Here is a 16543-nt window from a genome sequence, read left to right on the forward strand (position 1 = left end):
AGCAAGTCCAATTGAATGAATGAAACAAAACACATGGTGTAAACTAATCAGTCTGGACTTTAATGAAATTAAGATTCTTGGCATGACTTGAAAACCCTATATTGGGCCTTAATTAAGACTTTTTTCTTTTCTTTTTTTGCCTGTCCTGTTTGGATCTAATTATGACAATTCTGAAATTATAGTGGACCAAAATCAACCAGTGATGTAAACCAGTCATTACCAGTTACTGTAAATGCTTGATGGTAATTGTTGCTATCAGGGCATCCACAGCTGGGTATTAGAGACCAACATGTTTTTACATTAGACCAGGTTGTTCTGGTTCAAAAATGAAATCATCACTTTAAAACTGCTTTTTGTATTTATCCAGGTCATCCTTGTTAGATGATTTGAAACATGTGAAAAAAGCATAAACAAAATAAATCTGCAAGGAAGAAAGACCTTTCTCAGCACTGTACCGCAGACAAAACCTTTACTTACCAGACTTGCGACGATCAGATCAGTATCCTAGAGAAAGGAAACAACACATCAGATCACTGTTTAATGACTTACACTGTTGAACCTCTTCGCACACAATCCAATTTACTGTGACATGAAATAACTAGTAAAATCCTCAATTTCTTCAAGCCTTTATGAACTCACTGTAGTCTAAAGAGGACAAACTTCAGTTACAGAGTCTCACATGGTGATAACATGTGTAATAAAGGCATGCATACTACAGAAGTGCAAAAAAGAGGCACCAATATTTGTTGGTACAGATTATGGCTTTTTAGCTCCATCATTTTCTATCACAAGACAGTGCTTAATAAAGTGTGAAAAAACCACAACTGTTAGAATCAACGGAAAACCTCATTAGGTTTTAGTTCTGATCTGAATATGTAAATCCTAAAATACATGTAAATTCTGACATGTTATAGTAACAACAGTGGCACACCATTTTTGCAATTACAAAAATTATAATAAAGAGTCCTTCCATTGTACCTGTTGGCAGGAATCTTTTTGTATTTTTCAATATTTCCCTTTTATATAAAATTTTAAACACATTGTATCAAGCAAATTATTAAGAAACTGATTTAAACTTATTGTATATAAATTACACACAGGCTTTAACATACACAACATTGCCTACTCACAACTCTGGTCCTCTGAGTTTTTTATTATTGCTTAAATGTTTAACCTACCACTTCTGTTCACTCAGGCAAAAATACTTCTATAGTGGTCTGACTTTAATGTAATACATAAGCAGAATATGAGTGAAGATATAAATCAACAACTGTGGTGCTCTGCTACGTAAATCCACAAACAAACGGAGAACACAAACAACTGTATAAAAACAGTTGTTTGTGTTCAAACATAAAAATCAGACACAAATGGCCTGTTAAACTTCAGGGACAGTCAGAGGTCATGTGTGGGGCCTTTGCTGCTACAAGGTATAAATTCTGACCATTTGATTTTGCCCATAAATAAATGGTAATGTCACAAAAACCAAACTACGTTAGGTAAGTTGCTAAACATGTTACACAGTGACAATGTCATATTACTGCAGTTACAATTGCTGCTTACTTACCAGCAAACGCAAAACCAAAGTTCTGTTTCACTCTGTAACAAAAGAACAAAAATACAGAATCAGACAACTAAAATCAGCATCAGAGTCAATACTGCATCACAATCTGTAGTGAAAAAAAAAATCTGTTAAATTCTTTGTTTACAACAGCTTTACTATAAACACCCCATCTTCTCTTTCTGCACCTTATTAAAGATTTCTGTCTTTATTAAGGTGATGTGTCGTTTTATCAATCTGCAATAAGCCACAGAAATTCCTCATTAACGTAAAGCTCTAATACTTTGGTGCTATTACATAACACATCAGATACCACAAGCAAGGATTTGCTCGCACTGCACACTTGATCAAATGATAACATCACAGTTTCAAAGCATGCAACAATCACAAATAATACTTGATACTATAAATGCTTGATGGTAGTTCTTCGTATCAGGGCTTCCACAGCTGGGTATTAGAGACCAGCATGTTCTCACATTAGAACAGATAGCTCTGGTTTGGTTTTCTCTGCTTCATACGTGAAATCATCACTTTAAAATGCTTTTTTGTATTTATTCATATCATCCCTGTTAGATGATTTGAAACATGTGACAAAAAAGCATGAACAAAATAAATCTGCAAGGAAGAAAGACTTTTCCCAGCACTGTACCTCAGACAAAATGAACTCACTTTAGTCTAAAGAGGGCAACATTTAATTGCAGAGTCTCAAATGGCCTTAACATGTGTAATAAAAACAATAATTACTACAGAAATGCTTTGATAAGCCTTTAAAATTAAAATTAGACATAAATGGCCTATTAAACTTCAGGGACATTTTTAGGGACACTCAGAGATCTAGTGGGGGGGGGGGGGGGGGGGGGCTTTACTTCTTATAAATCCTAAATGTGTTTTTGCCCATGAGCAAATGGCAAGATATCACAGAAAGCCAAACTATTGTATATAAATTGCTAAACATGTTACACAATCCCAATTTCATATTGCTTCAGTTACAATCACTGTTTACTTACCAGCGAAGGCAAAACCAAGCTTCTAGTTCACTCTGTGTAACAAAAGACAAAGAGCAAAAATACAGGATCAGAAAACTCAAATCAGCATCAATACTGCATCACTCTCTGTTGTCAAAAAGATTCACTAAACTTCTTTGTTTACTACAGCTGGAATACAAACAACAACTCTCCTCTGTTTTCTTTGGTCTACCTCTCATTTAAGATTGCAATAACACTCATACATGAAAAACTGCACGGTGTATATTTTTAAGGCTTTAATATTTGAGGTGGTCTGCATTCAAATTCTACTTCCTAAAATATTACCAACTGCACATAGTATCATTAAATATGCTGTTATTTTAAAATAAATATCTATATACCATATTAATAATAATAATATACTGACATATTTTATTAATGTGAAGGTGGGCTGTTGTTTATTTCATTAATTTTCCACAAAGTGAGAATTTAAACTGTGCTGCAGATTTAGGTTGGCACAAACAAGCCTTGTTAAACAGTTCTTAAAAATTAAAGTCTACAAATTAGGAGTTCTTATTATTCTTGGGCTATGTCCACATGTACACAGGTACTTTTGAAAATGGACATTTTTCTATCCGTTTGCACCTTTCGTCCACACTTAAACGGCGTTTTCGGTCACTGAAAAACTAAAAACGCTTGCCAGGATATTTTTGAAAACTCCGTTTTTGCATTTATGTGTGGACAGGGACACGGAGAAAACGCAGCGCCTTTTTTGCCGTCACACTGTGCGCCACGTTATTGTTTCAGTGAAATGCATTTCTACAATACGGTTACTGTTAATTGTTCTCTCTGCAGTGTTTAAATGCTTACATATACACACACACAGTTACTGTCCCCCCACACATATGACCCTGTTCTGCTTTTATGCCCCATCTTTGTTTGCCATTTCCCACCGAGGCTTCTAGACTTCTGATTGGCCAACATTTCTACACGGTTAGGAATATATCGCCACCTGCTGCTTTGGTATGTTCCTAGCAGAGTTTTCCTTCATTTCTGCATTCATGTGTGGACGGGATTGTTTTTTAAAATGAAAACGTAAAGTCTCAGTTTTCAAAAATACCCGTGTATGTGGGGACATAGCCTATGTTTAATCCTCAGTTTCTCCCCCCCTCCTTTCTCTTAATTAATCCACAAGACCTGCACACACGCGACTCTTTTTCTCCCGTGTTCGGTCAGAGGCGGTAAAATGGCTCCTTTGATCTTGCCGACAGCTGACACTGAATCTAAGATGGCGGTTCGTTAAAAACTTTACAGCATAAAGAATGAGGCTGTTTTAACCAACTGATTTGTGAAGAGAACTAACTGCACCTTATGTAACAGACTGACAAACACGAACACACCAAATGTAATTAATAAAACAACACAATAACCGTGGTTTACCGTCAAATCTTCATTTCACACTGGGCTCATAAGAACGCTAGTCGTTAGCATTGGGTTGTTAGCTTTAGCTCATCAAACACTGCTTTTACATACAAAAATGACAACTTTTCACTAAAAAGCAACCATTGTGTTACTTTAACATGAGTTATACCTCGGCTGGCTTTATAAATCACTAACAAGAACTTGTTACATCGCGCAAACAGAGTATAGACATTTAGAAGAGGAGAGGACAAGCAGAGGAGCAGCACTCACCCAGAGCGGACTCAACGAAGTGTGCAGAAAGGCGGATGTCCGGCAGTCAGGTAAAAGATGAGGCGTTCACAGGTCATAGGAAATTCCAGTATTACACACAATGGGCATTGTAAACATAAAAAATGTAGGTGATTTTTAAATATTTTATACAATATCTATTTGCTAAAAACTAGCAGAACTTTAATTCTATAAGTTAAATAAATATTATTAGAAGGCTCTTCTCCTGAACACCCACACCAAATAGCTGGTGATAGAGTTCACCAGACCTAAAAAAACAAACAAAAAAGACAACCAGTCCAGGACAGTCTACAAAGATGTTTTAAAGACAATATATATATATATATATATATATATATATATATATATATAAATAAACCTTATCCAGTAAGGATTCCCCTCAAACAAATGACCATAATTTCCTAACCGTAAGGGCTTGAACGGTCATTCTTAATTCTTACACCGTTTTGTTCAGAAGAGAAGAAATGTATAGAAATAGTATGATTAAGCATAAATACTACATTTAGCAGAAATACTATATTAAGCAGAAATCCTATAAAAAGCAGAAATAGTAAATTAAGCACAAATCTTATGAAATAGCAGAAATAGTATGATTTAGCACAATAGTAATAACTTAAACAGACAAAATGGAAAAGCAAAATGGACAGCTGAAAAAATGCTGAACATGCTGAGGGTCCGTCAAATATACTTGTTAAATGAAAAAAATCAGCAAAAAAAAATATAATAGCCACACAATCACAAATATGTACACATAAGGAAACACACATGCACAGAGAGACACACACACAAGATCCAATTCAGTCGGCCAGTCTAAATATATTGAATTTGAATCTTAGAATGAGATCATCCCATTAAAGAAGCGCTCTCTCTCTCTCTCTCTCTCTCTCTCTGTCACACACACACACACACACACACACACACAGGGAGAGAGAAGCAAGTTTTCAGTCAAGCAGCCTGTGAGCGGCTGAATTTGAATCCACCAATCAGAGAGGCTGTGTACTTTTTCCCAGCAAAACAGGTGCACGCAGCACAGAGAGAGACACAGGATTTTTGCAGTCTATTTCTCATAGTGAGGACTCCCCTCAAACAAATGACCATAGTTTCCTAACCGTAGGGGCTAGAGCGTTCATTCTTACACCGTTTTGTTCAGAAAAGATGGGGGAATCTTCAAGTGTTGACAATTTATCATTAAAATAGGAATTATTGAAGATATTTGACTTGTAATAGACCATAACTGAATAGAGGTGAAGCAAAAACTGCTTTGACTTGTCCTCAGCTGGCTGGGAAGCCATGGAGGCCTCAATATGCAATTTGTATGTCTCTGATATGTAAATTTGAATATTACAGTTCTCACAGAGGATTGACTCCCTGGGGACCTGCCACAAATATATAGAAATACTATGATTACCCAGAAATACTACATTTAGAAGAAATACTATGTTTTAGCACAAATACTCTGGTTTTGCACAAATATTATAACATAGCAGAAATACAATTCTATAGCAGAAATGCTATATTTAGAAAGAAAAATATAATATAGTAGAAATAGTATGATTTAGCAGAAATACTACAATATGGCATAATAAAAATGATTTAGAACAAATACTATGATTGAGCAGAAGTACTAAGATGTAGTAAAAGTACTTTGATTTAACAGAAATACAATTATGGAGGAGTAATACTTTAAAATGGGAGAAATATTGATACACACACACACATACATACACAGAGCCTAAAGGGAAGAGTATTTGTGTCATGGAGTGTTAACAAGAATGTGAGGTCCATATTAGAAAAGCTGGTAAAATCATAAAAGTTTGCAGAATTGTAATAAATGATGAATATGAATTACTGGTCTGTGACAGTGTATTAATTTGTAGTGAAAAAAACATGTTGACCAAGGTGGAATCGAACCCACGATCTTTGGCTTGCAGACCCGTGTCATTACCAACTGCGCCACTGGGAAAGAGAGGAGCCACTTTGAAAAACAGGCTCATAAGGAGTCAGAATTAGATCGCGGTGAGAAACGAAATACGCCGTTTTTTGGAGTTACAAAACGTTGTGTAACTCAAAAAATAGGTGGACTAGAAGCATAATTATTGCACTGGGTGAATCAGCGGACTTTGGTGTACTTTGACTGCTATTTACATTGCTCTATGTACATCCGTCACTGAGATATGACGAGAGAGGAAACGGAAGACCTCAGATATGATTGGCTGGCTGGGAGGCCGTGCAGGCCGTGATCTGTATATTTGAATGTCTGAGTCCTCACAGAGGATTGGCTGCCTGGGGACCTGGCAGAAATATATAGAAATAGTATGATTAAGCATAAATACTACATTTAGCAGAAATACTATATTAAGCACAAATCCTATAAAAAGCAGAAATACTATATTAAGCACAAATCCTATAAAAAGCAGAAATAGTATATTAAGCACAAATCCTATAAAAAGCAGAAATACTATATTAAGCACAAATCTTATAAAATAGCAGAAATAGTCTGATTTAGCACAATAGTAATAACTTAAACAGAAAAATTGGAAAAGCAAAATGGGCAGCTGAAAAAATGCTGAACGTGCTGAAGGTCTCTCAACTATACTTGTTAAATGAAAAAAATCAGCAAAAAAATCTATAACAGCCACACAATCACAAATATCTACACATAAGGAAACACACATGCACAGAGAGACACACACACAAGATCAAATTCAGTCACCCAGTCTAAATATATTGAATTTGAATCTTACAATGAGATCATCCCATTAAAAGGCTTTCTCTCTCTCTCTCTCTCTCTCTCTCTCTCTCTCTCTCTCTCTCTCTCTCTCTCTCTCTCCCTGTCACTCACACACACACACACACACACACACACAGGGAGAGAGAAGTAAGTTTCTAGGTCAGCCTGGGAGCTGCTGAATTTGAATCCACCAATCAGAGAGGCTGTGCACTTTTCCCCACCAAAACGGGTGCTTCTGTTTACACACGCAGCACAGAGAGAGGCACAGGATTATTGCAGTCTATTTCTCATAGTGACGACTCCCCTCAAACAAATGACCATAATTTCCTAACCGTAGGGGCTAGAACGGTCATTCTTACACCGTTTTGTTCAGAAGAGATGGGGGAATCTTCAAGAGTTGACAATTTATCATTAAAATATGAATTTTTAGAGATATATGACATGGATGACTTGTTGACTTAGAAGCCACGAATTCCCCAATATGCAAATTTGAATGTCTGAGGCCACATATATGATTGGCTGGCTGGGAAGCTGTGCAGGCCCTGATTTGTGGATTTGAATTCCTCAGCCCTCAGATATGATTGGCTGGCTTAGAAGCCATGAAGGCCCCAATATGCAAATTTGAATGCCTCAGGACACTTATATGATTGGCTGGGAAACCGTGCAGGCCCTGATTTGAAAATTTGAATGTCTCAGTCCTCACAGAGGATTGGCTGCCTGGGGACCTGCCAGAAATATATAGAAATAGTATGATTAAGCATAAATACTACATTTAGTAGAAATACTATGTTTTAGCACAAATACTATAAAAAGCAGAAATACTATATTAAGCACAAATTCTATAAAAAGCAGAAATACTATATTAAGCACAAATCCTATTAAAAGCAGAAATACTATATTAAGCACAAATCTTATGAAATAGCAGAAACAGTATGATTTAGCACAATAGTAATAAGTTAAACAGAAAAATTGGAAAAGCAAAATGGACAGCTGAAAAAATGCTGAACATGCTGAGGGTCCCTCAAATATACTTGTTAAATGAAAAAATCAGCAAAAAAATGCACAGGGAGAGAGAAGTAAGTTTCTAGGTCAGCCTGGGAGCTGCTGAATTTGAATCCACCAATCAGAGAGCCTGTGTACTTTTTCCCGCCAAAACAGGTGCATCTTTTTACACACGCAGCAGAGAGAGGCACAGGATTATTGCAGCCTATTTCTCATAGTGAGGACTCCCCTCAAACAAATGACCATAATTTCCTAACCGTAGGGGCTAGAGCGGTCATTCTTACACCGTTTTGTTCAGAAGAGATGGGGGAATCTTCCAGTGTTAACAATTTATCATTAAAATGTGAATTTTTAGAGATATACGACATGGATGACTTGTTGACTTAGAAGCCACGAATTCCCCCAATATGCAAATTTGAATGCCTGAGGCCACATATATGATTGGCTGCCTGGGAAGCCGTGAAGGCCCTGATTTGTGGATTTGAATTCCTCAGCCCTCAGATATGATTGGCTGGCTTAGAAGCCATGAAGGCCCCAATATGCAAATTTGAATGCCTCAGGACACATATATGATTGGCTGGGAAACCGTGCAGGCCCTGATTTGAAAATTTGAATGTCTAAGTCCTCACAGAGGATTGGCTGCCTGGGGACCTGGCAGAAATATATAGAAATACTATGATTAAGCATAAATACTACATTTAGTAGAAATACTATGTTTTAGCACAAATACTATAAAAAGCAGAAATACTATAATTTAGCAGAAATACTATATTAAGCACAAATCCTATAAAAAGCAGAAATACTATATTAGGCACAAATCCTATAAAAAGCAGAAATAGTATGATTAAGCATAAATACTACATTTAGTAGAAATACTATGTTTTCGCACAAATACTATAAAAAGCAGAAATACTATAATTTAGCAGAAATACTATATTAGGCACAAATAGTATAAAAAGCAGAAATACTATATTAGGTACAAATCCTATAAAAAGCAGAAATACTATATTAGGCACAAATAGTATAAAAAGCAGAAATACTATAATTTAGCAGAAATACTATATTAAGCACAAATCCTATAAAAAGCAGAAATAGGATGATTAAGCATAAACACTACATTTAGTAGAAATACTATGTTTGAGCAAAAATCCTATAAAAAGCAGAAATACTATATTAGGCACAAATCCCATAAAAAGCAGAAATAGTATGATTAAGCATAAATACTACATTTAGTAGAAATACTATGTTTTAGCACAAATAGTATAAAAAGCAGAAATATTATAATTTAGCACAAATAGTATAAAAAGCAGAAATATTATAATTTAGCACAAATAGTATAAAAAGCAGAAATACTACATTTAGTAGAAATACTATGTTTTAGCACAAATAGTATAATAAAGCAGAAATACTATAATTTAGCAGAAATACTGTATTTAGCACAAGTACCGAAAGGTACCAGAAATACTATGATTTAGCAGAATAGTAATAACTTACAAAATTACAAATATGGAGGCATATTGAAACAGAAATGCACAGAGGGACACACAAACACAGGCTCTAATCCAGTCAACCAGTCTAACTATATTCAATTTAAATCCTACAATGACATGCTGCCAAATAAGGGCAGGGTCCTCTCTCTCCCACTAAACACACACACACACACACACACACACACACACACACACACACACACACACACACACAGACACAGAGGGAGAGAGCTGCCGAATTTAAATCCACCAATCAGAGTGGCTGTTTACGTTTTCCCGCTAAAACAGGTGCATCTTTTTACACACGCAGCACAGAGAGGCACAGGATTATTGCAGCCTATTTCTCATAGTGAGGACTCCCCACAAACAAATGACCATAATTTCCTAACCGTAGGGGCTAGAACGGTCATTCTTAAACCGTTTTGTTCAGAAGAGATGGGGGAATCTTCCAGTGTTAACAATTTATCATTAAAATGTGAATTTTTAGAGATATACGACATGGATGACTTGTTGACTTAGAAGCCACGAATTCCCCAATATGCAAATTTGAATGCCTGAGGCCACATATATGATTGGCTGCCTGGGAAGCCGTGCAGGCCCTGATTTGTGGATTTGAATTCCTCAGTCCTCAGATATGATTGGCTGGCTTAGAAGCCATGAAGGCCCCAATATGCAAATTTGAATGCCTCAGGACACATATATGATTGGCTGGGAAGCCGTGCAGGCCCTGATTTGAAAATTTGAATTTCTCAGTCCTCACAGAGGATTGGCTGCCTGGGGACCTGGCAGAAATATATAGAAATACTATGATTAAGCATAAATACTACATTTAGTAGAAATACTATGTTTTAGCACAAATACTATAAAAAGCAGAAATACTATAATTTAGCAGAAATACTATATTAAGCACAAATCCTATAAAAAGCAGAAATAGGATGATTTAGGATGATAAACACTACATTTAGTAGAAATACTATGTTTGAGCAAAAATCCTATAAAAAGCAGAAATACTATATTAGGCACAAATCCCATAAAAAGCAGAAATAGTATGATTAAGCATAAATACTACATTTAGTAGAAATACTATGTTTTAGCACAAATAGTATAAAAAGCAGAAATATTGTAATTTAGCAGAAATACTATATTAGGCACAAATCTTATAAAATAGCAGAAATAGTATTATTTAGCACAATAGTAATAAGTTAAACAGAAAAATTGGAAAAGCAAAATGGACAGCTGAAAAAATGCTGAACATGCTGAGGGTCCCTCAAATATACTTGTTAAATGAAAAAATCAGCAAAAAAATGCACAGGGAGAGAGAAGTAAGTTTCTAGGTCAGCCTGGGAGCTGCTGAATTTGAATCCACCAATCAAAGAGCCTGTGTACTTTTTCCCGCCAAAACATGTGCCTCTTTTTACACACGCAGCACAGAGAGGCACAGGATTATTGCAGCCTATTTCTCATAGTGAGGACTCCCCTCAAACAAATGACCATAATTTCCAAACCGTAGGGGCTAGAGCGGTCATTCTTACACCGTTTTGTTCAGAAGAGATGGGGGAATCTTCCAGTGTTTACAATTTATCATTAAAATATGAATTATTAAAGATATTTGACTTCTAATGCACCATAACTGAGTAGAGCGAAGCAAAAACTGCCTTGACTTGCCCTCAAACAACGCTTTGTGACTTGAAATCTATTTGGAGTATCGATATCATTCTTTCACCGTAAGAGACAGCAGGCTTTGGTGAACAATCATGGAAATTTTCAGGTCTCTGTGGAAATCCAACAAAAAGTTATGACGAGAGAAAAAAGTGGTTCATTTCCACAGTTTGAAATCTGAAGAAATCTGAGCGAAGGACGAATTTCCTACCCTCAAACAAGTCCAACTCATTTCAGAACGGTAATAGGTGAGAAAGAAATTCTTGAATTGTGAGCGTCAGGGGTGTCTGAAGATATTCGGGGACAAGCCTCATGTCTTAACTTTGCTTCGTTAAGGAGATATGACGATTCGAATATGCCTCTCATTACAGAAATCCAGCGGTGATTTTGAACAAGCTCTCCATTCACTTTATATGGAGAGTTTTCTGACCTTGTGTTAGTCTGAGGAGATTTGCAAAAATTCTATAAATCCCACAACAATGATGGTAACATTTTCTGAAAGCCAGCAAAAATACCTACGTTTTGATGTATAATTTGTGGAAGTTGAGTGAAAATTGAGCAAGTAGCAGGAAGTTGTTCGGACATGAAGTGAAAATTGCAAAACCTTCAGTGGCACACTGGAAGCCAAGAGCATAGCAACCATAACAACACATGTATTTTGTGAAAAATCACAATTTTGCAACTCAAAACTTTAAGAGGCATAAAAGTAAAACAGTAGAAGATTTGAAAAAGCTGAATCATACCTGAATAGCCCAATAATTTGTGAACATTTTAAAATTTGAATGGTTGTTCTAGGTGAAAATATGAGGAAGTAGTTAAGTTTCAAAAACAAGCAAATTTTAGCAGAATTGCAGAAGTTTCCCATTCATTTCAATGGGACAAATTAAAGGAAAAAAGCTTAATATTTTAAAAAGTATAATAGTTAAAAATAGCAAAAATCGTAGCAGGAAAGAGCAAAAATAGCAGAATAGTTTAAAATTTGAACGGTGAAAATCGGCTGAAAATTGTGGAAGTAGTTTAACGGCGAAAAGTGTACGGAAGCAACTAGAATAATAATAATAATAATAATAATAATAAAGAATAAAGAGAAACAGGAACTCAATAGTGTGGATGCTTAAAGCATCCACACAATAAAGAATAAAGAGAAACAGGAACTCAATAGTGTGGATGCTTAAAGCATCCACACAATAAGAACTCACCAAGGGGGCAAATACTTTCCACACCACTGTATCTCCCTTGAAATAAGGTAACTTACTAATTTTGTGAATCACAGTGTTGGAGTATTTGATTAGAAGATAACACAAATATATCATTTATTTCCCTAAATGATTAATATCTCTTTTCTGTTTGCCCCCAAACAGAGGTCGTGATGGAGTAAGTAAGCTGGGGAGTACCAGTGCCACTCTGTTGTCACTGTTGCTGCAACTTAAACCTGCTTTAAATCTTGCATGGGAGAACTCAGACTCACGTTAGAGAGTCATTAGTTGGACTGTGCCGCCCTCTACAGGACACTGAGAAACAGCCACCTTTGCTTCCCTGTCTTTATAATCAGCCATTTTTTTTTCTTTTCTTTTGCTTTTATCACGTTTCTGCTCCCAGGCTCTCACGTGCATTATTCTTTTCTTCCTGCTTACTGATAAAGCCAGCTAAGATGATTTAATGACCTGATTTTTTCTTTTTTTCTTAAAGTATACCATCGATTTACTTTTCTCCAAGTATGTTCAATAAGTATGTTTCACATAGCCACATACACGTAGCCATTGTACAAGTCCCACTTTGCCTCAGCAGCTCTCTTCATGGTTTGGTTATAAAACTGAAAACCTTTTTTTTGTGTTTTTAAGCAGTCACATATTTTAATTCTTCAATCACAGACAAAACGCAGACTTGTTTTGAAATGCAGAGTAAATGCACATTCAGAGGGACTCTTATCTGCTACATAGCATGTACAGTATACGGACATGTGTACAGCACTACTGTTTTATTCTCACGTAAAACGCTCTACCCCTTTGATTTGGAAGTTCCTGTTGGGAGCTTCTTATGGCCGCTGAAGCCACTTTAGACACATTAACATGCAATCTTCACCACCGGTTGTGGCTCATTTTCCTCTGAACAATGCTTCCTTCCGTAGTGCTTTCCTCAGACATTGTGAAGTTTTAACACATTTGTGCTCCTTGCAGTCAGGAACATATTGTTGATGTCCTCTTTACTGTATATATTAGACAGTCTGTATATGTCTGGAGAAGGAGTAGAAATCTATCCACAATCCACCACAATTTTTGACATAGTTTAAAATAATAGTTGAAAACAATGGGAATGCCTCTTGTGCAATTTAAGACATATCACACACGCAAATCCATTCAAGTTTTTGTAAGATATAAAATTCTGTTTTCAGTACTTTTTTTTTTGGTAAAACAATTTGTATTGCTCATGTCACGTATGAATCATGCCCTAGATGTGTTTTAAGATCCTCACAAAGTTTGTCTTCTTCTCGATGCCTTCTTACATGGATGAAAGCTGTAGCAAAATGTCAACATTGTTTGCTGAAAAATCTTCTATATGTATTTTTGTTTCCTTTTCCAGCACAGTTACATAACAGCAGCTTCACCTTCTAGGTTGTGGGCGTAGTGTTTAATGTACATGTTTACAGTGTGCTCATACACCTATTAGCAGGCTGAATCCATCTGATGCATCACAGGCTATGAGTCCCCACTGTATCGCTTCTTGGTTGTTTGCCAAGGTTTTTAAGGCTTGTAATCTCGTGTACAGATGATGCAAATATTGCTTACTGTGCAAATGTAACATATTAAACCACTGCAATGCAGGTTCAGCTTTTACTATTAATGTAATACGTATAATTGGAAGAAAGGAAAAGAAGCATTGCGGCAGTATTTGCAGTATGATGGATATGCTTTCTCCACAATAGTGCACTTTTATTTTATTTTCCTTGCATTCTTTTATTTGGAAATTCCCAAATTGACTGTGCTAAGGTCAAATTCCTGGCATTTAGCTGGCTTTTACAATAAGTTGTAAGCATACTATACATGTGTACACAGCTACTGATATGTATAGTATATATTATCCTGCGTTCTAAAAGGGGTTATTACCTTTTCCCCCTTTCATTTTTTTCATTGTAACAGGAACATCAGTTCTCTGGTGGGGTATGGCAGTTTTTCACGCGATGTAATCACATGCTGCTTTTTACCTAAAAAAAAAGGAAAAAATAAGAAAAGAAAAAACTAGAGTCATTGGTTATCAGGCCAACTGACTGAATGTGTGCCTCTATCTGTACTTCCGTTTTCACACCTTTCATCTGTAGGAAAATTTTGTGATGTCATTTTAATCTGTGCTGATCCGGTTAAGGTCAAACAAACCAGTTAATATCTTCCAACACACTCAAGATTTGAAAAACACACGTTGTCTCTGTAAAGTCAGCAGAAGTAATGTATTTATGATCGCATATTTTGCTCTATTTCATTTAGATGCGTTTATTCTGGCTGTTTTGTGCTGTACGTATGTTGTCCCTCTGTTGTTTTATTGTACCGTTTTGCTCCTCCTTTGTCTTGGAGGATGGATTGTCAAAAACGTGCGTCTGTAACATGTAGGGACTTCTTTTTGTTTCTCCTCTATCTGTGTCACTGTGATGTTTTCTTGCACCAACTTTGAAGTCAGAAAAATTCAAGAGATTCATAAATGTAAATTTCTATTCTAACAGTCTCGCCAAATTAGATTGAAAAGAAAAATTTATTGCATCCTCACAATAGGCTGCTTGGTAAAACAGATTATAGTTGCCCTACTGAGGGACCAACACATGTACAGTCTTGTAGTTTGCTCTACCTTCCACTAGCTACTGTGATAGCCTACTGTATGAATATGTAACAGGAATTTATACCAACCATAATAGGAAACATAGCTGTTATGACATGTAAAGACTTCTGAACATGGTGTTTTGTAATGTTTACTATGAAACAAATCATTTGTTGTTCATTTAATGCTTTTTTTCCTCCTTGTTTAGTCTGATTCACTCTATAATGACTGATCTCAAACTGTTGAAATGACTGAGGTTAGATGGGTTTGAAGGATTTGTGTGTGCGTGTGTGTGCGTGCGTCTTTGTGTGTGAGAAACTGCCACAAAATACTTAATGTGCATTTTCTGATCTCCTCACTGTGATCTTCTCTGTTGATGAGAGTATGATGAGATGAGTGTTTGTGGGAGAGAAACAAAAAGTGATGCAGTGGACTGTGTAAACCTGAGTGAACAATTCATTTTGAATCTATTCTAGTATTAGTTTTAAATGCTCCATCAGGCCAATACTCCTGATATGTTTGCTTTTATAAAAAGCATTCATAATATCAAAGTTAAATTGAGACAAAAAGGATAGGTGACATAAAAATAATAATTTTAAAGATGTTGAATTTCACTTTGTTCTGTACTACTCTCTACTACATCCCTGAATAAACAGACTGACTGAGTGTGTGTGTGTGTGTGTGTGTGTGTGTGCGTGCGTGCGTGCGTGCGTGCGTGTGTGTTGCTGTCCCATGCCGGCCAGGCGGCCGTGTGTGCCACCATGCTCTGTGACTGCACAGCCGTATCAATAAATCTTGATTCAAAGGGCTCAGATCATGTCTGCCTGTCTTCATTTCTGCAAAACACCATCTGACATTTTTAAAGATATAAAGATACTCTACATATTTTATACATAAGAGTATCTTTTTCAAGAAAATGACCGGAGCAATTATATATATAAAAGTCATTACTGAATCATGGTGAAAATTTCAAATCACTGGGTTAGAATATATAAAAGTAATTTTTCTTACATGACACAGGATGTGTTTGATCACATAAATGGCTTTACAGATCATCTACATGTTGTAGCTGTTTACTGTCACCAGGTGACAGTAAAAATATGTGAAACAGCCAGTTTGTGGGCTTTGCTGCTTTTGGCCTCACAGACAACAGTCCTGATCTGTGTTAAACCTGCATTGTTTTCTTTCATTTTCTTTTACCATTCAGGGGCAAATCTTCTGGTTTCAAAGACTTCTGGTCCCATAGAAGTCTATGAGAAAACAGCACTTGGACTTGACCTGCACAAACACTTTCCTGATGAGTTTATGGGCTCAATCTTTCATTTCAGGTCATGCTGCTGTAAATAAAATGGTAATAAGCATAAGAGAATGTCACAGCAAGTAGATCCACATGTTTGATTTGGTAGACTTTTACACCAGAACTCTTTTCAGACATGATCCTCTAAAAAAGTTTGTCTCCTCTTTTGATTAAACCACATTGCAGATGTGTAAACTACCAAAAGCCATTGATTAATTAGAGCCATTAATAAAGTTTTAAATCTAGTATCTGAATTTGGGTCATTCAAGTCTCCAGCAAGGTGGATTATCTGGGATATGTCCATTGACTTGGGACAGGATTTTAGTG

General features: G+C 36.2%; 1 protein-coding gene across 1 annotated transcript in view; it reads left to right on the top strand.

Annotated features, from left to right (window-relative positions):
- Positions 1-15731, top strand: part of pde1cb (phosphodiesterase 1C, calmodulin-dependent b) — a 162502-nt gene extending 146771 nt beyond the window's left edge. The window contains exon 21 of the mRNA XM_085439535.1: positions 12477-15731. Coding sequence (XP_085295661.1) covers positions 12477-12493 — 17 coding nt within the window. The 3' untranslated portion in view covers positions 12494-15731. The remainder of the gene's footprint in view (positions 1-12476) is intronic.
- Positions 15732-16543: the final 812 nt, after the last annotated feature.

The sequence above is a fragment of the Copadichromis virginalis genome, linkage group LG18 (genome assembly GCF_057382275.1).
Source record: "Copadichromis virginalis isolate Kocher_CV1m ecotype Utaka linkage group LG18, C_Virginalis_male_GT1.1, whole genome shotgun sequence".
Taxonomy (NCBI): Eukaryota; Metazoa; Chordata; class Actinopteri; order Cichliformes; family Cichlidae; genus Copadichromis; species Copadichromis virginalis.